General features: G+C 47.3%; 1 protein-coding gene across 4 annotated transcripts in view; it reads right to left on the reverse strand.

Annotated features, from left to right (window-relative positions):
* The window catches only part of CCDC91 (coiled-coil domain containing 91), a 355265-nt gene that overhangs the window by 209467 nt on the left and 119020 nt on the right, over positions 1-26778 (reverse strand). For all 4 annotated transcript variants that reach the window (XM_075003166.1, XM_075003187.1, XM_075003174.1 and 1 more), the window contains one exon: positions 17055-17132. In XM_075003166.1, the coding sequence (XP_074859267.1) occupies positions 17055-17132 (78 nt within the window). The remainder of the gene's footprint in view (positions 1-17054; positions 17133-26778) is intronic.

Below are 26778 nucleotides of genomic sequence, written 5' to 3' on the forward strand. Positions count from 1 at the left end.
CAAGGGAGCCAATGGCCTGAAAGCATGTCTCTGGTAGATACACTCTCGCTGTAACAGAATTTATCCGTGCCCCTATGAACTCTATGTCCTGTGTGGGGTCTATCTTTGATTTTGCCAGATTGATAACCAGGCCGAGCGAAGAGAACGTGCCTGCTGTGATGCGTATCATGCGAAGTACCTATTCCTTCGAGGCCCCTTTGAGTAAGCAGTCGTCCAGATACGGGAATATAAATACCCCGTCTGTGCAGGCAGGCTGACACCACTGCCAAGGTCTTGGTGAAGACTCTGGGGGCCGAGGAGAGGCCAAACGGTAGGACCTCGTATTGAAAATGTTCTCTGCCTACCATGAACCGGAGGAATCGTCGGTGAGCCGCATGGATAGTTATGTGAAAATACGCGTCTTGTAAGTCGAGGGCTGCGAACCAATCTCCATCGTCCAGTGCCGTAAGGATGGAGGCGATTGTGATCATCTGAAAGCATTGCTTGCGCAGGTACCGGTTGAGGGCTCGAAGATCTAAGATGGGCCTCCAGCTTCCTGTCTCTTTCTCCGTGAGGAAGTACTTCAAGTAGAACCCTTTCCCTCGCAGTTGCTCCGGCACTCTTTCCACTGCCCCTATGAGCATACGATGGTCTACCTCCTGCTTGAGCCTTGCTACGTGGGAGGCCTCCTGGAGGTGGGGCCTGGGTGGAGGTCGTGGCGGTGGGAGCGACTGGAAGGGGATGGCGTACCCCATGGCTATGATCTCCAGCACCCACTTGTCTGTGGTGATCCTTTGCCACTGGTCGTAGAATGGTCGGAGGCGATGGTGGAATAACAGCTTCGAATGACCTTGTGCGATGGTAGTGATGGCACAGCCCTGGATCTGTGTGTCAAACTTGTGGCCTTTGGCCCTGCCCCGAGGACGCACGGCTCTGTTGGGAACGCCGCCTGGGCGTTCTGTACTGCTGGTTCTGTTGATGTCGCCCTTGCTCGTAACCCCTGTGAGACTGGGGACGCTGTGGCTGGTACTGGTACCGGTACCGTCTTTGTTGAGGGTAGTACTTTTTCTTTCTGTATGGAGGGGTGTAAATCCCCAGGGTCCTAAGTGTGGCTCTCGAATCTTTACTGGAATGAAGGACCGGGTCAGTTGATTCAGCAAACAGCTTCTGCATGTCGAAGGGAAGAAGATCGACGATCTTTGCCTGCAGATCCCTCGGTATACCAGAAGTCTGGAGCCATGACTCCCTTCGCATCACCACTGCCATAGCTGTGGAGAGTGCTGCTGTGTCCGCAACATCCAGGGCGATCTGAACTCCCGTCCTCGAGGCCGCGTAGCCTTCTTGCACGATGGCCTTGAGCACCGGTTTCTTGTCCTCTGGAAGCGAGTCCATGAGGGAGGTTAACCTAGTGTAGTTGTCGAAACTGTGGTTCGCTAGATGCGCTGCGTAATTTTCCATTCGCAACAGTAGTGTGGAGGAGGAGTAGACCTTTCTGCCGAACAGCTCTAGCTTCTTGGCATCTTCGTCTGTTCCCCCTGTCTTGAATCAAGATGTCTTTGATCTTTGTTGCAACGACTCTACCACCAAGGAATTTGGTTGTGGGTGGCTGAACAGGAACTCCATGCTCTTCGCCTGCACGAAGTATTTCTTGTCCGCTCTCTTGTGGACAGGCGGAATAGTCGCAGGGGTCTTCCATATCATAGTGTCGGACTCCAAGATTGCTTCGTCAAGCGGTATTGCTATTTTGGAGGAGGCCGGAGGTCTCAGATTTTTGAGGAGCTTATGGTGTTTCTCTTGCACCTCTGCTGTCTGGATGCCTTGAGTGAAGGCCACCCTTTTAAACAGCTCCTGAAACTGTTTGAGATCATCCAGAGGATGGACGTCCCCCGGGGCCGTAGCCTCGTCCGGGGAGGAGAGCGAGGAACCACTAGGATACGCCTTTCTGGACCCTTCTGGTTCCTGTTGGCGATGGTACATCCGCTCGCTGGAAGCTTGCGAGGGAAAATCTCGGGGTTCCATAACCAGTTCCCCCTGAGATACTTGAGTCTCTGTCCCCGTTCGCCATTGCCCTCAGGGATACGGGACCGTCTGTGGGGATCTTTCCCTGGTAGAATGCCGGTGGTGTCTATGCCCCGGGTGATAGGGACCACCATGGCAGCATGGGCACTGTTCTTGGGAAGGTGACCTGGACCACTCCCTTGGTGCATACCCCCTGCATCTGGGGGAGCGAGATCGTTGAGCGACATGGGACACTGGAGAGAGCGATTTGTGATAGTACTCCAGCAGCTCAAACCCCAAGAAGGGCGAGGCTGGTCCCAGCCAGGGCGAGGCTGTTTGTAAAAATGGAGACGGGGGCTCCGGGTAGGCTAGGGGGGACCCCTGCCTTCTAGTTGGAGTCCACAGCATGAGCGGACGGCTGAGAGAAAGCAACTCTGCAGCCCTGTCTGGAGAGGGGCTGCGGTGCCTTGTTTTCTGTGCAGCTTTCCCCCTCCCTTGAGGGGATGGCTCAGCCCCCTGACATGCAGGGGATCTCGGCCCCATCCGCACCACGCTCGGCACACTCTTGGGCGGTGCCGCACGGGCAGCGTCCTCCATTGCCTGCAGGCTGCATGCCTGCGCGCTCTGCACCGCCGGTTCCCCGGGGGTCGGTGCCGCTGCCTGCGATGCCTCCGGTACCGGCGCTTGTTTAGCCGCCGCCCTGCCTGCCGTGAGGGGCGGCTGTTTGATCATCGGAGGCTGATCCGCCTCCACGTGGCTCTCCGTGCCGCCGCCGATCAGCTGTTGCTGCGGCTGGGGGCTGTGCGCTCCTCCCGTCCCGCTCGCTGTTGCTGCCGGCAGGGATCGGGTCGGGGAGACTTTCCTCCGCTTTTGCGCTGATGGGGTGAGGGAGGCAGCTTTCCTTTTATGGGCCCCGGAGGGTCCCTCCTGCTGCGGCCGCTCCGGCACATCTGGCTGGAGGGCCTTGTCGAAGAGCAGCATTTTAAGCCGCATCTCCCTGTCCTTCCTTGCTCTGGCTGTTAATTTTGCACAGAAGGAGCATTTCTGCATGACATGGGACTCCCCAAGGCACCTTATACAGTGACTGTGCCCATCAGACGCTGGCATTGCCTCTCGGCAAGACTCACATTTCTTGAATCCTGAAGAGGACATTGTTGGTGAGTCTTTTAGTTGTTAATGGGGTACTTAGCACCTTCTCTGTGCTGTTTTCCCCCTCTCTGATAGCCTGCCACGGCAGGAGGGCTAATGGCCCTAGGCTCCTGGCCTCCAGTGCTCCGCTTGTTACTAGGACTGGACTGAATTCCGTCCCGCTTGTTGTTTCTTCTTTTTTTTTTTTTTTTTTTGAAAATAACAACTGGCTAACTTAACAATATGCTAAGAACTTGAAAAACTTTAAAGAAAACAGCTAAAAACCATTGAATACGCTAACTTGGCCGTAGCCTAGTCGGATTCCGTCTGCAGCCAACGGCGGTTAAGAGGAACTGGCAGGGACCGGATCGTGCACGTGGCCAGGAGCGCGCAAGGGAGCAGCGCGCACTGGCGCATGCGCGGTCTGGCAGAAACTGCTTGGAAGATCCGATCTGCGGCGCCGGGCGAGCCCGACACCTAATGTGGAGCACCCACGGGGATACTCGAAGAAGAGCAAAGAATTGTCAGTCTCCAGAAATCTGTAATTACCTTCCTGTACTCAGGAAAATACAATAGAAGAGTGACATTCTTTAAGAGATTACAATTACTGATTATGGAATTAATATGGTGATATAGCCATCTGTAATAATTCCAGAGTGAACGCAATATTGCAGCTAAAAGGGTGAAATAAGTAAAAATAGACTAGATGAGAGGTGATTCAAAGATTTTAGATTAGTGGGAACACAGTAGTTACCTCATCTGATCTCTGGAATCACACAATACATAGCTTGTCCCTGCACTAATTCCTGCTTCAAGTCTAATAACCATGAATGAATTAAGTTACTCACCGTAGTAACGATGGTTCTTCAAGATGTGTCCCTGTGGGTGCTCCACAATAGGTGTCGGGCTCACTCCGGCGCCGCAGATCAGAAACCTTCCAGCAGTTTCTCCTGGACTGCACATGCGCCGGCGCGCGCCGCTCCCCTGCGCATCCCCGGCCACGTGCGCGATCCAGTCCCCGCCAGTTTCTTGACCAACCGCCCCGGATGCGCCGGAAAAACACTAAACAGAGATCCAAAGCAGGGAGGATGGGGGGGTGGTGGAGCACGCACAGAGACACATCTTGAAGAACCATCGTTACTACGGTCAGTAACTTCTCTTTCTTCATCGAGTGTCCCCGTGGGTGCTCCACAATAGGTGACTACCCAGCAGTAACCCAAGTAAGGAGGTGGGTAATGGGTTTATGTGCAGCTTGCCCCCGAAAGAACCGCTGTCAAGAGGCGGGTATCCTCTTGAATACCCGGTGTAGGGCATAATGCTTGGCAAAGGTGTCATAGGATGACCAGGTCGCCACTCTACAGATGTCTTAATGCGATGCCCTTGAAAAAGGCTGTTGACGCCGCCACCGCCCTGGTGGAGTGAGCCCTAGGCGGGGCCAGTAAAGGAGTCTTTCGGAGTTTGTAGCACATTTTTATACAGGACACAATGTGTTTCGAGATTCTCTGCGAAGAGAGACCCTCTCCTTTTGACCTGGCAGCGAGAGAGACTAGAAGTCTGTCCGTTTTCCAGAAGGACTTAGTTCTGTCTATGTAGAAGGCCAACGCCCTCCTCACGTCCAGGAGATGTAAGCGTGCCTCCTTGCTGGAGCTGTGAGGCTTCGGGTAAAATGAGGGTAAAACTATGGGTTCGTTAAGGTGGAACTCTGAAGAAACTTTAGGAACAAAGGCTGGGTGCAGCCGTAAAGTTACCGCCTCCTTTGAGAATACTGTGCAGGGTGGCGTTGCCATAACTGCCGCGAGCTCACTCACCCTGCGAGCTGATGTAATTGCAAGGAGGAAGGTTGTTTTTATTGTAAGGAGACGTAGGGGAACTGTGGCTAAGGGTTCAAATGGTGGGCCCGTTAGCGCGCTGAGCACCAGGTCCAAGTTCCACGATGCTGGAAGCGGTTTCCGAGGGGTGTACAGGTTTACCAGCCCCTTCAGGAACCTGGTAACAATAGGACGGGTAAACACCGTGGGCCCCTCCTCTTCATGCCGAAAAGCAGATATAGCGGCAAGGTGGACCTTTAGCGAGGACAGGGAAAGCCCGCCCCTCTTGAGGTCCAATAAGTATTCTAGTATTACCGGTATAGGAACGTCTCGGGGAGCTAACTGTTTGGCAGAATGCCATGCAGTGAATCGAGTCCATTTCTGTTTGTAGATCTTCCTGGTGCAGGTCCTTCGGCTACTCTCCAGGACTTGCTGTGCTCTCTCCGTACCTGTGCTCTCTAGGGAGCTGAGCCATGGATTAGCCATGCTTGTAGGCGCAGGCCTTGAGGGTGTGGGTGCACTATGGACCCCTGGGCCTGCGTGAGTAGGTCTGGCGCCACCGGAAGGGGGAGCGGTGGGCGGTCCAACATGCGCAGAAGCAAGGGGAACCATTGCTGTTGATCCCACGTTGGGACTACTAGAATCATGCGGGCTCTCTCCCTTCTGGCTTTCTGCAAGACCTTGTGGATGAGCACTGTGGGGGGAAACGTGTAAAGTAGGGGGCCCTTCCATGAAATCGTGAATGCGTCCCCCAGGCACCCCCGCCCCAATCCTGCCCTGGAGCAGTACTGGGGGCACTTCTTGTTGTGCTGAGTGGCAAACAGATCTATCTGAGGAAACCCCCATGTGTGAAAGATCGCTCGTAGCAGATCGGAACGGATCTGCCATTCGTGCGTGAGTGCAAAGCGCCTGCTCAGCTGGTCTGCTTTCACGTTGTGAGCGCCCGGCAAATACGAGGCTTTCAACATTATATTGTTGGTGATGCACCAGTTCCACAGCCGGACTGCTTCCGCACATAGGGCACGGGATCGAACTCCTCCTTGTCGATTTATATAAAACATGGTGGAGGTATTGTCTGTATTGATCCCGACTACTTTGCCTTGTATGTGGTCTCAAAAGTGTTTGCAGGTGTTGAACACTGCTCTGAGTTCCAGTATATTTATGTGCAGTGACTGTTCCATAGGGGACCATAGTCCTTGAGTCACTTTGTCACCGATGTGAGCTCCCCATCCTATGTGGGAAGCATCTGTAGTAAGAAAAATAGAGATTTGTGGTTGGTGAAAGGGTACCCGTCAGCATGTTCTTGGGGTTTACCCACCACTGCAGGGATCTGCGCACCTCTGTCGTGGGCGACACCACCCTGCGGACAGTGTGGGATGCCGGCTTGTAGACGCTCGCCAGACAATGTTGCAGGCTGCGCATATGCAATCTGGCATTCTGCACCACAAACGTTGCCACCGCCATGTGGCCTAGCAGCTGCAAGCACGTTAAGACCGGCACCGTGGGACTGTATGTAATGACTTGCACCAGCGAACTGATGGCGCAAAAGCGGGCGTCGGGTAGATAGACCCTTGCTGTAATAGAGTTTATACGTGCCCCTATGAACTCTATGTCTTGTGTGGGGTCGGTCATGGACTTCGCGAGGTTGATGACCAGGCCCAACGAAGAAAACATTTCTGCTGTTACGCGTATCATGCGTAGTACCTCTGCCTTCGAGGCCCCTTTCAGTAGGCAGTTGTCCAGATATGGGAATATAAATACCCCTTGTCTGTGCAGGTAGGCTGACACCACAGCCAGGGTTTTGGTAAAGACTCTGGGGGCCGAGGAGAGGCCGAACGGAAGAACCTTGTATTGGAAATGCTCCTTGCCGACCATAAAACGGAGAAAGTGTCTGTGTGCCGGGTGGATCGTTATATGAAAATACGCATCTTGTAAGTCGAGGGCTGCAAACCAATCTCCATCGTCCAGTGCCGTGAGTATAGAGGCGACTGTGATCATCCGAAAATGTTGTTTGCGCAAGTACCAGTTGAGGCCCCAAAGATCTATGATGGGCCTCCAGCCTCCTGTTTTCTTCTCTGTAAGGAAGTATCGTGTATAAAAACCTTTCCCCTGGAATCGCTCCAGCACTCTTTCCACCGCCCCTATGAACATAAGGTGGTCCACCTCCTATTTGAGTCTCGCCTCGTGGGAAGCATCCCTGAGGTGGGGCCTGGGCGGAGGTTTCAGTGGTGGGAGCGACTGGAAGGGGATCGCGTAACCCATGGCTATGATCTCCAGTACCCATTTGTCTGTGGTGATCTTTTGCCATTGGGGGTGGAACGGTCGGACGCGATGATGGAACATTAGCTGGGGATGGCATTGTGTGATGGTAGTGACAGTGCAGCCCTCGACCTGCCCGTCAAACTTGTTGCCTTTGGGCCTGCCCTGAGGATGCACGGCTTTGTTGGGAACATCGCCTAGGAGTTCTATACTGTTGTGCTGTTGATGTCGCCTTTGGTTGTAGCCCCGTTGGTACTGAGCACGCTGTGGTTGGTACGGGTATCGTCTTTGCTGAGGATAATACTTTTTCTTCCTGTATGGAGGGGTATAAATACCCAGGGTTCTGAGTGTAGCTCTTGAGTCCTTACTGGAGTGAAGGACCGAATCGGTTGAATCTGCAAACAACTTCTGCGTGTCAAAGGGGAGATCAACAATCTTCGCCTGCAGATCCCTCGGGATACCCCTTGTCTGAAGCCAGGATTCCCTGCGCATGACCACTGCTGTAGCCGTTGAGCGTGCCGCCGTGTCTGCCACGTCCAGAGCGATCTGGACTCCTGTCCTTGAAGCTGCATAGCCCTCTTGCACAATTGCCTTCAGCACCGGCTTCTTATCTTCCGGAAGCGAATCCATGAGAGAATTAAGCCTGGAGTGATTGTCGAAATTATGGTTCGCTAGATGTGCTGCATAATTTGCCATTCTCAACAGCAGGGTGGAGGAGGAGTATACCTTTCTGCCAAACAGCTCTAGCTTCTTGGCATCTCTGTCCGTACCCCCCGCTTTGTACTGGGAAGTCTTTGATCTCTGCTGAGACGATTCTACCACCAATGAATTTGGTTGTGGGTGACTAAAAAGGAACTCCATGCCCTTCGCCGGGACGAAGTATTTCTTATCCACTCTCTTGTTTGTAGGTGGAGTGGAAGCCGGGGTCTGCCATATGGTGGTGGCCGACTCCACGATGGCTTCATCGAGCGGGATAGCGATTTTGGATGAAGCCGGGGGTCTCAGATTTTTGAGGAGTTTGTGATGCTTCTCCTGTACCTCTGCTGTTTGGATGCCTTGCGTGAAAGCCACCCTTTTAAACAGCTCCTGAAACTGTTTGAGGTCGTCCGGTGGAGCAACGTCCCCGGGGGCCGTAGCCTCGTCAGGGGAGGACAAGGAGGAACCACTAGGGTAAGCCTCCCTCGAACTCTCAGGGTCTTGTGGTTGATGGTACACCCACTCGCTAGAGGCTTGCGAAGGAAAGTCTCGGGGTTCCAAAATCAACTCCCCTTGAGACAGCTGTGTTTCCGTCCCCATCCGAGAGTGTCCGCGGGGGTATTGGACGGTCGGGGGGAACCTGCCCCTAGGTGCATGCCTGGGGTGTCTGTGCCCAGCATGGTAAGAGTGACCATGGCAGCACGGGCACAGTTCCTGGGATGGAGACCTGGACCACTCTCGGGGTGCGTACCCCCAGTGTCTGGGAGAGCGAGATCTCCGCGATGATTCAGACAGTGGTGAAACTGGTTTGTGATAGTACTCCAAGGGATCCAATCCCAGAAGAGGCGAAGGGGGCCCAAACCATGGTGACGCTGGTTGGAGGAACGGAGAAGGAGGCTCTGGGTAGGCTGGAGGAGACCCATGTCTTCTGGGTGGCGTGCGCAGCATAAGGGGAGGGCTTGTTGGGAGTAGCATTGCAGCCCTGTCCGGAGAACGGCTGCGGTGCCGGGTTTTTGCTCTTGCCTTACCCCTCCCCTGCGGGGCTGGCACCGCCCCCTCCCATGCCGGGGATCTCGGCCCTGCTGTCGGCGCCGCGCTCGGCGCGCTCGGCACGCTCAGCTGCGGTGCTGCGCGGATAACGTTCCTCCGGTGCCTGCAGGCTGTGTGCCTGTTGGCCCTGCACCGCTGGCACCCCGGGGGTCGGTGCCGCTTGTGGCGGTGCCGCCGGTTCCGGTGCTTGCCTGGCCGCCGCTCTGGGAGCTGCGCGTGCTGGCTGTTTAGTAATCGGAGGCTCAGCCTCTGCCACGTGCGCTGCTGCGCTGCCGCTTGTTTGGATCTGCGGCTGGGGGCTGTGTGCTACGCCTGTCCTGCTCGCTGTGACCGCCAGCAGGGATCGGGCTGGAGAGAGCTTCCTCTGTTTCTGCACCGAGGGAGTGAGGGAAGCCGCCTTCCTTTTATGAAGCCCAGGGGGTCCCTCCGATTGAGGCCTCTCCGGCACGTCGGGCTGGAGGGCCTTATCAAACAGCATTTTCAGCCACATTTCTCTGTCTTTTCTGGTCCTGGCTGTGAGCTTTGCACAATGGGAACACTTCTGGGTAACGTGTGATTCCCCCAGGCACCTAATGCATTGACTATGCCCATCGGAGGCCGGCATAGCTTCGCGGCAGGACTCACACTTTTTGAATCCTGAAGAGAACATCGCAATGAGTCTGAGTTGTTAATAGGGTACTTAGCACTAGATTTGTGCCTGTTCCCCTTTCGCGGACCACAGCCCGCCGCAGCCGGAGGCCTACTGGCCTTCACGTCCCCACGTCTTCTCCGCTCCTCTCTCTCTTTACTAAATCTTTATATTTTTTTTTCCTTTCTTCTTTTTCTCTTTTTTTTTTTTTTTTGCAAGAAAAAAAAACAGTTTACACTAAAAAAACTCTAACTAAGCTGACTCTGGCCATAGCCTAAGCGGATTCCATCTGCAGCCGATGGCGGTTGAGAAGGAACTGGCGGGGACCGGATCGCGCACGTGGCCAGGGACGCGCAGGGGAGCGGTGCGCGCCGGCGCATGCGTGGTCCGGGAGAAACTGCTGGAAAATTTCCGATCTGTGGCGCCGGGGCGAGCCCAACACCTATTGTGGAGCACCCACGGGGACAGTTGATGAAGAACATATTTTCAGGAAAAAAATCCAATCTCAAGTGATGGAAAAATTCTCAACAACCTTTGGTAAATGGTTCCAGTAACTAATTGCCTCCTATGTTAAAAATGTGTACGTTTATGTTCAGTCTGAATTCAACTAGCATTAGCTTTCTGATACTGGCTTATGTTATACCTTTGTCTACTAGACTGAAGATCCTCAATTATCAATTTTTGTTGCTTACGCAGGTAGTTATAAACTGTAATCAAATGACCCTGTAAATATTTGCTATGGGCAACTTCACATAAGCGCAGAAGCTCCTGCAGTACAGAACAATTTCTTCGCTTTTTCAACATCCCACCTGAATAAACAAAAAGATGTCCTGATGCAGGATGTTATGTATAATGGCTGTAATGAACTGGGACACAAAATTGGAGGTGCAATTTGCAAGCATGAAGTGAAGCTGTGGTTAAAACTTGTATACTGTAAATCCTCAAGTTACGCAGGGGTTGCATTCTTGCAACTCCACATAACTCAAAATTTTTGCACAAGTTGCAGGGGAGAGGAAACCAGGCTACAGCCTGGTTCCTGGCTCCCCTGGGCTTGCAGGAGCCAGGAAACTGACCAAAACACTAAGGCTGTTCAGTTTCCTTGCTCTCAGAGTGGTGGGGAGCCAGGAACCAGGGGGCAGCCTGACTCCCCTTTTCCTGAGTCCCACAAGCGGCAGGGAACTGACCAGCTCATGGCTGGTCAGTTTCCTGGTTCCACATGTGCAGGAAAGCTGGGAACCAGGCTGCCACTTGGGTCCCAGCTCCCCTTCACTTGCAGGGCCAGGAAACTGAACCACCCAACAGAGCTGGTCAGTTTCCTGGCTGCTTCTCCCTGCCTTCCTCCAGTGGCTTGGCTGTCAGTCTGACAGCCGTGCTGCTGGGGGAAGGCAGAGAGAAGGTTTTTAGGAAGGCAGGGGAAAGGCAGCTAGGCAAACTAAAAGCCTTTCTCCTGCCACACAACTGTCAGGCTGACAGCCAAGGGGCTAGGGGAAGGCAAGGGAAGGGGCCACAGCGTAGCTTCAAGTTGTGCTTAACCTGTATTAAAGCAAGTTGCGTGCAACCTGAAGCTGCATATTTTGAGGGCTTACTCCACTGGGTAAACTTCCCCATGCCACAAACTAATCAATTTTAGAGTGATTTGGTGGGTCCAACATAGATCTACTGGTCAGTGATGCCTCAATTCTAATTTCACATCTGAAACCCCTCTTTGTGTCTTTAATTTTGTCATTAAATTTTCTGATTCAGTTTTCCTCTCTCTAAAACGGGAAAAAACACTTAACTATCTATCGCACAAGGGTATATGACTTAATTAAGGACCTGAAGTCTTTTTAAAATAGAAAACACATCTCAGTTGTTACAAGGTTTTAAATCTAGAATAGACATATTTCAACACAGAATTAAGAATGGCCAAAGATAAAGTGAATTACGAGAGCAAATAAATTTGACAGCTCTATATTACGGCAAAAGGCATAACCACTTTGTGATTTTTCTCATGCTGCTTTGAAGGTTGACTTGTTACATGTTTGTAGAAGAGGTGGGCTGCAGTATTTTAAACAAGGGCTGACATATCTGACATTATTCCTTCCTCTGAGTACTCTGATCTCATTGACCAAAATGAGGCAACGAAACATTGAATTAACAGGAAAACTTTTATGAAGTTAGGATTCCCTGATCTAAAATAACATCTTTATATAACTTGGACTTAAGCAATCTACAAGAAATATGTTGAATATAAATAATACTCAGCTGCAGACTATTTGATTGGATCCCTCATCTTTTGTGCCAAATCATGATACTGAACATTTGAATCATCTTTTTAAATTGATGTGAAATTATAACCACAAAGAATTCAAACTCCAGGGGATTGTGAAACAATACCCACTATGGTTGGTGAGACTTCGGAGTTGCGCCTTTGCTGATAGTAAAACAATACTGTGTAGTCTACTATGATGTCCACAGTTGTGTCTTGTGTGATGGCGTAGCATGGGGTGGCCAACCATCTAGAGACTGAGAGCCAAAACAGTTACCAATACAGTGCAAAGAGCCATGTATTGTACATTTATTTTTCTCTTTCTATAGACAGAGAGAGAAAGAATAAATAAATATAACATATTGCACAATGCCCTAGCCTCCCTGCTCTAATCCCAACCCTCCCACAGAGCCAGGCATCCACAGCTTCTGCTCTAATGCAATGCTTGGGACTCACTGGAACTGCCTCTATATGCTTGTCCCTCCAGGAGCTGGGACACATGCACAGAGCAGCGATGAGCAGGAACTGCATTTCATTGATCAAAGAGCTGCATGCTACTCAAGAGCCACGGGTTGGCCACCCCTGCGTAGCATTTAGGAAATGTATGCTCTGGCACCTACACAGTCCCTTTGCATATGTCAGTAATGAGCACACTGTAGAGGAATGCTATGGATGCAGACACAGTCTGAATACAGCATGTTCTGATTCTCTCAAGGGGTTCAGTATTCTGCATCCAGTAGCATGACAATGCATTTGGCTATCCACTTGGAAAGTTGGGATGTTGATGATTAACCAGTAGCCTCACTCTAAATTAATGAGGCCTACTTGTTACAGTTAACTGGTGTGAGCTGAAAAAGCCCTCTGCCTGCCCTAGGCAAAGGGCTGCCCAGACCTGTGGGGCCTGCTGTAGGTGCAGGAACTCCAGCCAGCTAGAGCAACCCTGGTCTGTGGCGGCCCAGGAATGAAGCAGGCAGGGTAAACACCAGCCCAGCCACAGCAGCTCCTGGCTGCAGCAACAGGGGCCCCTCCAGCCCAGCCAGGCTGGAGCAGCACCCCTTCCCAGATGCACCCTCCAACCCTATTTAATCAGTTAGCCAGTTAAACTTAACATTTAACTAGTTAACCAATTAAACAGCATTTTATGTACCTATTGGAAAATATTCTTGTGAGATAACAGCACACTTGGACCATTCAACTGTATACACAAATAGTCTAGACACCTTAGTTCTGCCCAAATAGAAGGCAAACATCCTTCTAACATCAAGGGCATGTAGTGCTGAGGATATTATTTGTGAATTATTTGTGAGGATATGACTTAGGTGAACTGCTCCATGTTTTCCAAGTCATCTCCTCCTCGTGTGATGGTGTTGTTGGACCAGTTGATCCTCATTGTCTTGGTCTTTCCCTTGCTTATGCTCAGTCTAGTTAGTGCCTCAGTTTTGTCTAGTGTTGTGACCTTTTCTTCCAGGCATTCTGTTGGTGTGAAAGCAGGGTGATGCTACTCTGCTCCAAATTTATTCCCAATGTGGATGCTACACACACCATCAAACTGGGAGGAGAGGACCTAGAAAATATGGAGCAGTGCATCTATTTGTGGGGTATTATGGGCAAAGATGGAGGAACAGATAAGGATATCAATGCCAGGATAGGGAGAGCAACAGCTGCATTCAAGATTTTCTGCCTCATGTGAAGTTCACAAATAATATCTGCGAAGACAAAACTGCAGATCTTCAACACAAATATGAAGTGTGTGCTCTAGGATGGATGTGAGACCTGGCATACTAAAAAGTCTTCAAATCACAAGCTACAGATATTTATAAACAGATATCTGAGGTATACCCTTCACATCAAATGGCAAGACCTTTTCACAAATGAGGAGTTTTGGAACAGAGCAGGAGGAGAAGAAACAGATTGAAATCCAGAGAAGAAAGTGGAGATGACTAGGCCACACTCTCAGAAAACAATCATCCAGCATAGTCCATCAAAATCTCACATAGAAACCACAAGGAAAATGCAAAAGAGAAAAGATCTCGCACAACATGGAGAAGGTAACTGAGACTGAAGGACAGCAACTGGTGTACTACTGAAGTCAGCTAGAAGTTTTATGCCGAGACAGAGTGAAGTGGAGCAGACTTGTAGATGACCTATGCTCCAGTTAAGTAGTAGTAGTAGTAACATTGTTACTTTGTCCTTCAAGAAAATAACATGGATGATTGGCCATTAATTTGATTATTTCTCTGTCCCTTTTTGCCGATATGATAGCAACTAGGAAAGTTACTTTTGTGGACATGTTTAGTAGAGAGGTCATGGCTAGTGGTCCAAAGGGAGACCTGAAAAAACAGATTTAGATTCTAGGTGAGTGTGAGTGAGTGAACTTGAGGGTCGGTTTTGGAGAGCAATGAGGGAAGTGTTTCATTGTAGGGTACACGAAAACTGAAAATTCATCCAGTTTATCATTGAAGGCATTAAATCAGTGGGAGATGTGTTTGAGGGAGCTGATAGTCCATCATTCTTTAGTCATAAAAGGTACTCTAGGATATCAAAAAAAGGGTGGGAGGTTTTTGTGTAAGCACCCCAGGAACAATCATCTCTATTGTAGGCATAAGTCTCATCTGCAGAGTAAGAGAATGTGTTTGACTTGCTTTGAACAAGCTAGCTTGTGTGTTTATAACCAAGAAGGAACCATGCCTTCAGATGGAGCTTCTTCAGTTGTGGACGGAGGATGTGACTGTCATTTTGAGAAAAAGATCTGATCATGTTGGGACAGTTCTTGGAGGACTGATTGAAAGTTAATGATACCAAGTCTGCCTGTGCCATGCTGAAGCACTGAGTATCACATTTGCTGTTCTCATCTTGCAGAAGTGGAATAGGTGAAAAGCTTGTTCAACGGAATGAGGAATGTGTCTCCTATGGAAGCGATCCTACGTCCCACCAGAATAGATGGCATTTGTGGTTTTGTGCTATAGCAATAGGTCTATCTACTGGGATCCCCACAGAGAGAACAGGTGAGGTAGAATTGTGGTGTGTAGTTCCCATTCGTGTTCTTGTGACAAGTATCTGCTGAGCAGGTCAGTGGTAGTTTTCTGACACCGAGGCAGTAGGAATCTATGACATCTATGCAGTGTTATATGCACCAGCTCCACAGCTGGATGACTTCAGTGGCTGGTGGCGGGGCAACCTGAACAAATGCCTCTCTCCCAGCACAAAAATGCAGCCATGACGCAGCTGCAGCAGTGGGGGCTAGGGCTGGAAGAGCCCAGACCTGGACCTACACCTTCCATGGCCCAGCCCCAAACCTACCCACAGCACACAGTGGACTGGGAGGCTGAGGCAGCCTGGATCATTACCTTCCATGGGTGGGAGACACCAGAATCTCCCACCATGGCTCAGGTGGCAACATCTGCACTCTCCTCCCTCTGCTGCAGCCAAAACAGCCCAGCATTTGAGCCCCCTGGTCCTGGAGCTGTCCTGCCATGGCCTGGCCACAGAGCCCACACACACATCTGCATCCCACTCTCTCATCAGCCCCACCCCAGAACCTTTGCATCCCACCCTCTGCCCCAGCCCTGAGCCCCTCACCCTCAGCTCTACCTCAGAGCTTGTACTCCCAGACAGACCCCTTGAACCCTAACCCTTTGTTCAAGCCATGAGCCCTTATCTCTAGTACCATCCCAGAGCCCACATCCCCAGACAGAGCCCTCATACTCTAGCACTCAACCCTGTATTCTAAGCATAACCCCTCTCCCACATTCACAACCCCTTGGCTCCATCCCTGCAACATGAATTTTGTTAGGTGCACCAATATGAAGGGGCGATGGGTCACACATCACCCCCTTGTCACACTTCACCCCCACATTGGTGTGCATAACAAAATTCATTCCACTCAAGGGTGGGAAAAACTAGAGGCTCACTGAACCCTTATAATGATAGGTTAGAAAACTGAATAGTCATTGGCTAGAGATACTAGCACAATAATTCCATAATAATATTTAGCCAATAAAAGGCAGTAGCTGACATTTTAATCTAACAAGCCTGCAAGGGGTGTACCTTCCTTCTTTGTGAAATTATGGGAAGAGAAAAGTATAAATACACAAGTACAATTACACAATGAATTATACAAGCAAGAAACTCCTTACAAGTCTCCTAAGCTCAGCCTGGCAGCATCTTTACAAGCAAAAAAGCAGCAGCAACATAGCATCAAGACTCCAGCCCAACACACCACTCAACATCATGACAGCACTAAAGACTACAGCATCACGTATGGAATGGTATTTGTCAAGGACCCAGAGTTTTTTTTTTCTTGCAGTAACTTTAATGGGATATTCAAATGTTCCTGTAATTTCAGGTACTAACTGCTTTTTCTCTTAACACGCCACATTATTCTTGCCTAACCTCTTTCTTTCCCACTGGTCAGCCACAGCTTCACCAGATTTATATTTCCAATTCACTCCTCTCCCTCCCATCAGTCACAGCTTTTGTCCCCTGTCCATCTGACTAAGACTGTATCATCCTCCATGCTGCCTCATTGCCAGAAGAGGGTCACTGAGAACACAGATGACACTGGCTCATAGTTCCAATGTTTGGATCCACCCTGGTCTAAAGTAGGCATTGAATGGGAGCAGCCATTTAAAAGGAAAATCCATCTTCACTTTGTGTAGCAATGGGCTGCAGAGATCATGCTCAGTCACTCCATGGAGATGGCACATATGCAGTTTGTTCAGCACTAATAGCTGAGAACCTGACTATGGTCAACAAGGGCAGAATCTTCGTAGATTATCGTTGCTAAAAATGCAGTCTTGACTGAGCATATGGGAACTAAAATTTTTCAAAAGGGTATAACTGGGCTATATTTTGGCAGATTTTTCATGAGTCAGAAAAAGGCATATACATCCTTGACAGAAAGGTCACACTCTACCAAGTTTCAAGTCTCTGCTCTAAGGCATAAGTGCAGTACATATATTAAAAAAGTTGCCAGATTTTTTTTTTTTTAAAACATGGGGAAAACATGGTATTTTTCTTTAGCCTCATGGTCAGAATTTGGTGGAACTATTATGATATGGAAAGTTTCAACCAAATAGTGAAAGTTTGGGAAACTTATAAACCCATAAAACAGGGCCTTATGAGAATTTTTGTGTAACTTTAATAGGCAGTTGCTACCAGCCCCGTCTATAAGGAATTACTGAGTCTGATTCTACTTATCCAAACATAAATATGACACTAAACATAATGTCCAGTAAACTGTCCCAATGGGGTAATTTACCTTAAATTCTTCCACGATAATAGTCAAGGCTTCATGTCCAGCTTTCCTCATATCTTCCAACTCAAGCTTGTGTTTTTCCTGTTTTTTTTAAAAAAAAAAGTAATGAATTTTATACAACTATACAGACTTTCTAGAATCATATAAACTGAGATGCAACATCCAATCAACCAAGTATATCTCTTGTCTAATACAGGATAGTTCCTCATATTTTCTGGTGTTTTCTGTCAACTGGATTTAACAATCTCAAGAAACTGAGTTATGATTGCTTCTCTTTGAATACTATCCTTTCTGCCCCCTCAATTCAGTAACAAAACAATCATTCCTAATATTAAGGTTCATTTTTTTATTTCTAAATCTCCTCCTATTACTTCTCCATTCTTTATATTTATAACATTTAAATATAGCTGAACACTTATTGTCTTTTTTCACATTACTTACATATATTACCATAAGGCCTTTGTAGTTTGAGTAAGATATTTTAAATTTTTATTCTCTTTTGTCTTAAAAGGAGTTTGAGTGTTCTGCATTTCTCGGGATCAAACCTTCATGACCTTCCTCAATCCAATGCCTCAAACCAAATGACCATTTTAATTACCTATATTTTAACTCTCTCCATTTTATCTTTTTCCTTATGTGTCGCTCAGAACTTAATAAAATAACCCAGATGGGTTTCTGCTAGAATTATATAGAAGGATGTAATGCTGGCAGACCAGTCAATCTATGCCCCATAACAACTTAACAGGAAGAACTACCATTTGTAATTAAGATAATCTACTTTTGCAGGGGAATCAAAGAAATGTTGAATGCATACAGATACCCCACCTATCTCAGAGCTGGAAAGGACCTTCAAAGGTCATTATGTCCAGTCTGCTGCATTCACAGGAGGACTCATCACCATCACTGACAGATTTTTTTTGTTTTTAAATTAATGTTGTTGCTCCAGATTCCTAAATGGGCCCCTCAAGAATTGAACTCACAACCCTGTGTTTAGGAGGCCAGTGCTCAAAATGCTGAGCTACCCCTCCCCTCAAGTAACTCACTTCGCAATCCCCAGTTCATTCACTTTGTACTAATAGGCATCAAAGGATAGCTATTAAGCGTACTTGCCTATGTGTACACAGATTTTCAAAGTTTAACAATTTAACTAGGTTAGCTCACAGATATTAATCCATCATATCATTATCTTCATTATGTATGCAAATATGTCAATGTAATCTTAAAATTAAACGTGACAAAGTGCAAGAAACTAATAATATATTCTACATTATTTTCATTTTAGCTGCCTAAACTAATTGCTGTTAAGTACTGGCTAATTACCTTATGGGATTAAATATAACTAGTTTATTTGTATGCATAAAAAAGAGACTAGGCTTTAAAGCAAAAACCCAAAGGGAATAACCTGGAAAGACTAAACACACTACAAGGCTATGTCTATACTACATGATGAAGTCAAATTTAAAGCAGTTAGTTCGATTTTACAACATCACTGTCTTCACTGTAAGTGCCTTTAGGTTGATTTTAAGCAGCGCTAAGGCTGGTATAACAACATTATGGAAAGCTACTCAACATAGCATCAAATTCAAATTTTAAATTTCAAATTAATGCTAGTGTGGAAATGTCATGTCTTTCAATAGACTATTAACCTCCAGAAGTGTCCCATTTGTGTCCCTTAACACCCCACAGTCCTTCACCCTGGCCACTTCCATCGCCACTGCTCTTCAGGTGAGCAGGAATTAGGTAACAGGAAGCCAGCAAACTTGAATTCGGCACCGGGAAGTCTGGAGCTGTGAGGTCATGATTGTATGAGAGGAGAGAAACTTTTCTGTCTTTTTTTGCTATCAGCACAGCTCTGGGGTCATGCTTGTATGAGAAGCTGACAAATTTTTTTTTCTTTCAGCAAATCTACCCATTAAAAATAGCCACAACACAAAGTTCATGGTTCTGTCTCTACCTCTGAAAGCAGAGCACTTGGACTTTTCCTCCCCTCCCCCCCAACTGCCAATCACTGGCAACAGCTCATATGCCAACACACCATGTGGCAGCTAGGCTGTTGGGGGGTGGAGGGTTCGTGCTTGTATGAGAGGCTGAGAAACTTCTTTTCTGCAGTTTACATTTGTGCAGGACCCCCCTCTGCCTTCCCCACAGGCACAATGCAGTGGGGGTCTTTTCCACACCCAAACACGCCAAGTGGCTAGCCCCTACCCCAGTAAAAGGACATGCCTGCTGTTCAGTGCAGACCATGCTGCCAGGCAGCACCATGTCCTGGCTTGCACATAGTGGAGGCTCCAAAGGTGAGAAAGATTTTCAGAGGCTTCCTGCTTCTGGCGGGCGGGGGGGAGTCTACCCCAGCAGCTAAGATTTTTGGAGGCTCCCCCCGCCCCCCGCCTGAGCAACACTGAAGGGACCATTTCAACTGGCCCTTCATCCTCTGATTCCCCCAACCCTCCCCCCACCAAATGCAGTGAGGGGAGGCACCCCCTAACAGTCAATCAGGGACGCCCCCAGACCAGAGCAACATGGCTTGCTGAAATTTAGCAATCCCCCCATTTCCCCCCCAGTGCTGGACAACTGTGGAGTGTAGTGGGAAGCCAAAAATCTTTTTCCTAACCTTCTCTATCCTTTTTCTTCCAGCTTTGGCAAATTCCTTATCAAATGGCCCCCTTAAGACAGGGAAAAGTGGCTGGAAGGCCAGTTAACATGACACAGACATCTGCTGCTTTTTGTAAAGTTTCTGATAATTCAGTCAAAAAAAGCAATTTCAGTTATGGAAGCAGAAATGATCTTTGTTGATGTCCTAATTTACCTTCTTTCCTTCTGGAAAAATGGCCGTTTGCTTTCCAAAGGAGGGGAATATGGGCACTTCACTGGGAAAAGATGACATCACATACACACAACAACTTGCAAGGCATTTTTTCCTGTGCTGCACCAGCAAAAATACCTAGAATACGACGGGGCTGAGGGAAGTGTGGGATAGGTTCCCACAATGGACTGCTGCACCTGTTGATGTTTGGCAATTGCATGTGGCGACAATAAGTTAACTTTGTGGGAAATTTTGGGGAGGTGAGGATACAAAAATTTGAATTTAGAAAACCCACTGTTACAAAAATCAATTTTAATAAATTAAAATGTATCGCATAATGTAGACATAGCCTAGATGCCTTTGAATCGTGACTTCTTGGGATGATGCCAGAGAATCTGTATTACTGCGATCCTGAACAATGAACACTGGTAATTGGCCTTTTAACCATTTGCAAATCTTTTTTTCCCTTTATTATTAAATCTTTAGTTTTATTTACTAAAAAGGATCCTCATCAGGACTACTGGGTAAGATCTGAGATACATCTTGACCTGAGGGTTAGTGTCTTCTCCTTTGGAAGAAGTGAACCTCACAAATAATGAATCAAATTTTCAGTAATGCCTCACTATACAGGATATCTAAAGGGGACTGTGTTTGGCTTCTTCTTAAGCAGTGTGGTATTAAAAAAGCTGTCTTGTGTCTGGTTTGGTGAACCTAAATATTGTAAAAACCACGTGTTTGGGGTACAGTCTGCCCTTTTCTCTTCCAACAGAAAGGAATACTATATAGCTCAAAAATACATTTTTAAACTGCCATAATGTCCAGTGAATTCATGTTTAATTTACTGTTCACTATCACATCTAGCACTCTCACTAGTATTACGACTTAATTTTCTGCCTTTCAATAATTATACTTTCACTTGACATACCACATGTACAGCATTGCCTTGAATTTTTCTAAATAGATTCTTATTTCATTGTTTTCTGTACATGGTTCTGAATTCTCTAGCACTTTTTTTTTTGGCTGCATAATTTCTCCACTTCTGGCTGATGTTCACAAATTATTTTCAAATTGCAATAGTTCATAACTTCAGAATTTCACTGTAATTCTATTTACTACTAAATCCTAGATCAATAACTAAACTGTCAGATATACAGACCTGTCTATAGTCCATGTTGAACCCCTACTAAACAACTATCTCTAACTCAATACATCACTGTTTATTATCTTTCTTGTTTTACAAAGTTTTCAGCACATAATATTCTTATTCAAGCCAATGTGAATTATATTTCAATGTAAATTTAAAGACTATACCAAATACTTTACATATATTGAAATATTACATCTTCTGCATTCCTTTCAAGTTAAGAGAAAGGATCTACTGGCAGTCATATTCAGTGCCTCCTTGACTCTGGAATCTCACTTCTTAGAATGTTTAGTGGGGTGGTGGTCTTTAGAAAAAGAAGTGGAGATATTCTGATTTTACTGAGTTGAAAGCTTTTTGATATGAAAACTGCTGTTAAATTTTTATTTCCTAGCTGGAGTGGAGTGTAAGTGTGGAACTTGTTTTAGCACCTAGACTTAAACTTTCAAATATATTTTAGTACCTAAGATCCAAATAGGTGTCTAGGAGGATATTCAAATGAGCCTAGGCACTTAATTCCCATTCATGTCATATTATCACCTAAATAACTTTGAAAACCTGGGACCTAGACCCCAGGATTGCATGTATTTTATTATTTATATTATGAAATTGTACTGCCTAATTAATATTTCACCTGTTAGATAGTATGGAATGAATACCCAAGTACTTACTGTGTGCAATTCTTCCCCACAACAGAATGTCCTACTCAACCAAAAAAAAAATTTAAGAGTTGTAATAAGTATGGAAATTAAAATATAAACTGTTTATGTACCCAGGTGATAACTGATGAAATGAAATGTAAACATTTTAACTATTCACTGGAAAAATCTAAAGATGTAGCATTCAGTCTGAGTTGATGTGCATCCTGACCTAAATGCAGCAAAAATATTTGGATACTTGCAGATCATCATCTTTAAGAATTTTAGCAGATGTACTGAATATCAGACAGAACAGAAGATTTAATTGGAAGGTGGTGGAATTTTAATATGCAAATACACTACTATGTTTAGATAACATCACATTGAGACCATAACATCTGGCTGAATGAGTTGTCACATCATGTGACATATATCAATGACTCCACATGCTAACTCAGACATTGTAAAAAACCCACACTTGATATGCTGCGAACTAGCAACTTTTTTTTTGTACCAAAGAACAGAAACTACTGTATGGGGAAAATATGCTCCAGTGCTTAATATCCAAAACTTCACAAGTCATTAGCAAATTAAGTTAGCTGTAAGAAGTGAACATGGGAAAGTGCAGAAGGCAAGCGTTTCCATACCACTATAACTTTGATCATAGACATGGAAAAGAGGATGGTGGGTAAAGATCACTTTCAGTAACAAATCTGGCAGAACACTAGTGGCGGGAAAATGTTATAAATTGCAAAAGCTCTAAAATAAAAACAGTTAAAGGGTCAAGACAAGAATTTTTTTCCCCAAAGAGCATTTCAAATACAACTCTGGAATGGAAGTGAGCAGTATGACTAATGGGATCAATAATGTGAGAACAAGATTTGATCTTAGTTTAAGATTAGGTCCCCTCTTCAGTTGGGATAAAGGCATCAGAAAATGCAGAACAGAAGGAAAATCACAAGGCTGTGTCTACACTAGCCAAAAACTTCGAAATGACCATGCAAATGGCCATTTCGAAATTTACTAATGAAGCGCTGAAATACATATTCAGCGCCTCATTAGCATGCGGGCGGCCACGGCACTTCAAAATTGACACGGCTCGCCTAGACGGGGCTCCTTTTTGAAAGGACCCCGCCTACTTCGAAGTCCCCTTATTCCCATCTGCTCATAGGAATAAGGGGACTTCGAAGTAGGTGGGGTCCTTTCGAAAAGGAGCCTGGTCTGGACGAGCCGTGTCAATTTCGAAGTGCCGCGGCCTCCCGCATGCTAATGAGGCGCTGAATATGTATTTCAGCGCTTCATTAGTAAACTTCGAAATGGCCATTTGCACAGCCATTTCGAAGTTTTTGGCTAGTGCAGACGTAGCCCAAGTGTCCCCCACCAGAAGTTCTCTTCAAAGTAAATCTTTCATGTTTTAATATAACTTGCTCATAGCCACATCTAACCAATAAATACTAATATAAAATAATAATTTGTGTACATGGGATTATAAAATTGGGAGCAGGTTATGCTGTATTTGGTAATAAGAAACCCCCAGATTAAGCAGATGAATACTTTTAAGTATGAATAAAGGTTTTGCTAAACTCAAGAAGAGATATCAGATCACTAGACATGCTTTTCTCAATGAAGGAAACTGGTGGGTAAAATATGATAACTCACCTTCTTCAAGATGTGGTGTTCGTGGCTATTACAATCAAGTGTGTGCACAGTGCACACACAACAGCAAGAAGATTTTCCCCCTAGCAGTACCTGTATGGTTGGTCTAAGGGCCCTCTGGAGTTGAGCCTTCATGCAGCCCAATATAGAGCCATGTTTACTTAACTCTCCCCTCCCCTCCTCAGTTCCTTCTTACTGGCTACTGTGACAGAGGGGTAGGAGGAAGGGTACGGGAATGGATGTGAACACCACATCACAAAGAACAGTTATGAGAAGGTGAATAACGGTTTTTCCTTCAAGTGCTTGTTCATTTCAATGCCAATCAGGAGACACACAAGCCCAAGTTCAGTAGATGGGTTGGGAGCTATCCAGTGACTGAAGCACTGCTCTGCCAAGGGCTACATCAGCTATGGCTTGCTGCGTGATTGCACAGTACATGGTAAAAGTCTGCATGGAGGACCACATTACTTCCCTGCAAATTTCCTGGGTAGGTATCTGTGCCAAGAATGCTGTTGAAGAGGCCTGTGTCCTCATGCAGTGCACAGTAATTGGGAGTGGCAGCAAATCCTGGGAAATTATAGCACTCATGCAGGATGGACCCATGATGAAATCCAGAGAGAAGAGACAGGAAGAACTTTATTTCTGTCTGCCACAGTCACAAATAGTAGAACAAACTTTTTGGAACAGCTTTAATATTTCAATGTAAAAGGCTAGCACTCTGTATACATACAAGCAGTGAAGCCTTTGCTTCATGCCCTTAGACTAAGGCTTAGGATAGAACACAAGGAGGAAAATATCCTGGCTGATGTCAAAATAGGAGACAACTTTGGGAAGGAAAGCTGGGAGGTCTCCCCAGAACCTTGTCCTTATAGAACACTATGTACGATGGCTCTGATGTTAAGGCCTTGAGCTCTAACACCCTCCTGGCTGAAGTCATCATTACCAGAAATGTTAACTTTTATGAGAAACAGAGCAGACAGCATGTTAACAGGGATTCAAAATGGACCCATCAGACTGGAGAGAACCAGAATGAGAAGCCAAGGTGTAATCAGCTCCCTGCCTGTCAAGACCTTTCAGAAAATGACTGACCACAGAGTTTGCAAAGACTCACCATCCATTTGTGCCTTGATGAAAGGCTGAAATGAACAGCCACCACTGTTTGAGATGGAGGCGGTAGTCCAATAATAGGCATAGCAGTGAGCATCAGGGATGAATGATGCTGCACCATTCAGACTGAAAACCTCTTCCACTTGGCAAGGTAAGCAGCCTTGGTTAGGATTTTCTACTGCCAACAAGGACTTGTCAACCTCGTCTGAGCAGACAAGTTCCTGGTGACAGCAGCGCCATAAGTGACAACAAGTCCAATGCCACTTGAATGCCTCTGTTGTGCAGTGGAGAGGAGCTGTATGCCCTCATGGAAGTGACTCAGTGAATGGTGCTGGTCCGGACTCAGCTGACCCCTTCCAGGGGCAGGAGTTGACACAATCCCTGCATGTGAAGGAGGTTTGCTGGTTAAATTATCATTAGACCTAGATGAAGAATGCCCTGTCTGCCTTTTTTTTTTTAATGGGGCACCAGGAAGAGACACTGGTGCCTTACCAATGCCCACCTGTTGGCAGAGCCATGGCAACATGCCAGGTCTATAATTGAGTCCTTCCTCAGTGCCTGCACACAGCACACCGAAGATGTGATGCCTGAAGCAGGGTTCAGTGCTGTGGACACTGAATGAGGTGAAAATGCTGCCTCCATAAAATTAGGACTCAGAGATCCTGCTCTACGTCCTTAAGAACCCTTGGGCGAAAATCCTTACAGATTTTACAGCTGTTCCCAAGATGCCCCTGGCCAAGACACTTGTGGCACAATAAGTGTTAGTCACTTCTTGACATAAAAGTAACGTAATCAGAAAACAGCCCATGGACTGAGCTTATAAGAAAAACTACATACACTAATTAAAAACTACTGTACTTCTATACCTAGCTATGGATATGGAGAGAGATATTACAAAGTATGTGCTTGCTGAGGCAAGAGTGATAGGGAGTACCAACTAGTTATCACTGGCAGTAAGAAGAAACTGAAGGGAATTGAGTCAGCAGGGCCCTATATTGTGTACTGTGAAGGTGCCACCCCATGCAACACCCAGCCCAACCCTATGGATACCGCTAAAGGGAAAAATCTGCCAATTGTCATGCATGCAGTGTGCATACATGATTGGAACTTAAACGAAAAAGCACTTGAAGAATCAGCAGTTTCTCCCTTTGGACGTATTATCTACTACTTATTTTAGAGTCTGTCTGTTGGTCCTACATTTGTTCAAGAACTCATCTCAAACCGTAAGTGCTCAACCACAAAAATTGGTATGAAGCTTCCCTCTTGCCCTAACTTAAACCAAGGTCAGGGTTTGGTTGTTCCTGGAAAGTGAGAAACGCCTGAAAGCCCAGAATTTTCCAGAACATGGAAAGGGAAGGGTACAGATAGGAGAAATGAGACTTGAGACTCACCACAGGGGCAGCAAGAGAGCAGGGAACAGCCATGCTGCGGGGCAAGAAAACGGTGGCCACTTGGAGACAGAGGTAAGTGCCCCTCAACCCCAACCCTGCTGCTCGACCACAGCACTACACAGGGGAGTCTCACTGCCCCCCACCCTGCAATTCCACCACACAGTTAGCGCCCCTGAGATGCTGAAGCATGAACCCTGGCCCTCACCCCCTCGCTGCCAGCTCATGCTGGGACTGGAAAACACCCAGATCTCAGGACAGGCCCTGCCAACTGCGCTCCCTGGAGATGGGGAAAAAAGTCCTGGGCCCAGCCCCCACACTACTGCTGTGCTAGGAATGGGAAAAAAAGCCTTGGCCCTGGCCCTGATCCTGGCCCTTCCACCGTCACCGCTTGGGCCATGAAAAAGCCATGACCACGTCCCTACCCCCCTGCTCTACTGTGCCAGGTTCACAGAAAAAAGCCGTGGCCCTGGCCCCCCACTGCTGCTGTGCCAAGGCTGGGGAAAAGAGCCCTGGTTCCAGCCTGGAATTCTCCAGTTCACACTGGGGTGGTGGAAGTACCCCTGCACCAGCAAGGAGCCCAGTCCCAACCTCCCCCAGAGTGTGGGAGGGTGCCCTCCCCCAGAAGCTATTGCTGGGGCTGCAGAAGCTGACCCAGCCCATATCAGCCCCTCCCCCAGAGATGCTGGTGCCAGGAACCATGATCCAGACCCCCCTCAAGAAAATGCCAGGGCTAGGCAATGCAGGTCTGCTCCTACCATGGAGGAGCTAAACTTTCACCTCCATGGCCACCCTGAGACCTCCCAACCCCCTGTCATAGGCCCCCTACTCTGCAACCACCCACCCTCTGCCCTGACCCCCCCCACTGAACTCGCTGCCCTTACTCCACCACCCTTCACCCTGCCCTAACTTGCTCCCTCACAACAAAACTATTACTTTGACACTTCCCTGATCCTCCCACACACACTGAATCCTCTGCCCTCATCCACACCTC

This window comes from Carettochelys insculpta, chromosome 1 (genome assembly GCF_033958435.1).
Source record: "Carettochelys insculpta isolate YL-2023 chromosome 1, ASM3395843v1, whole genome shotgun sequence".
Classification (NCBI taxonomy): Eukaryota; Metazoa; Chordata; order Testudines; family Carettochelyidae; genus Carettochelys; species Carettochelys insculpta.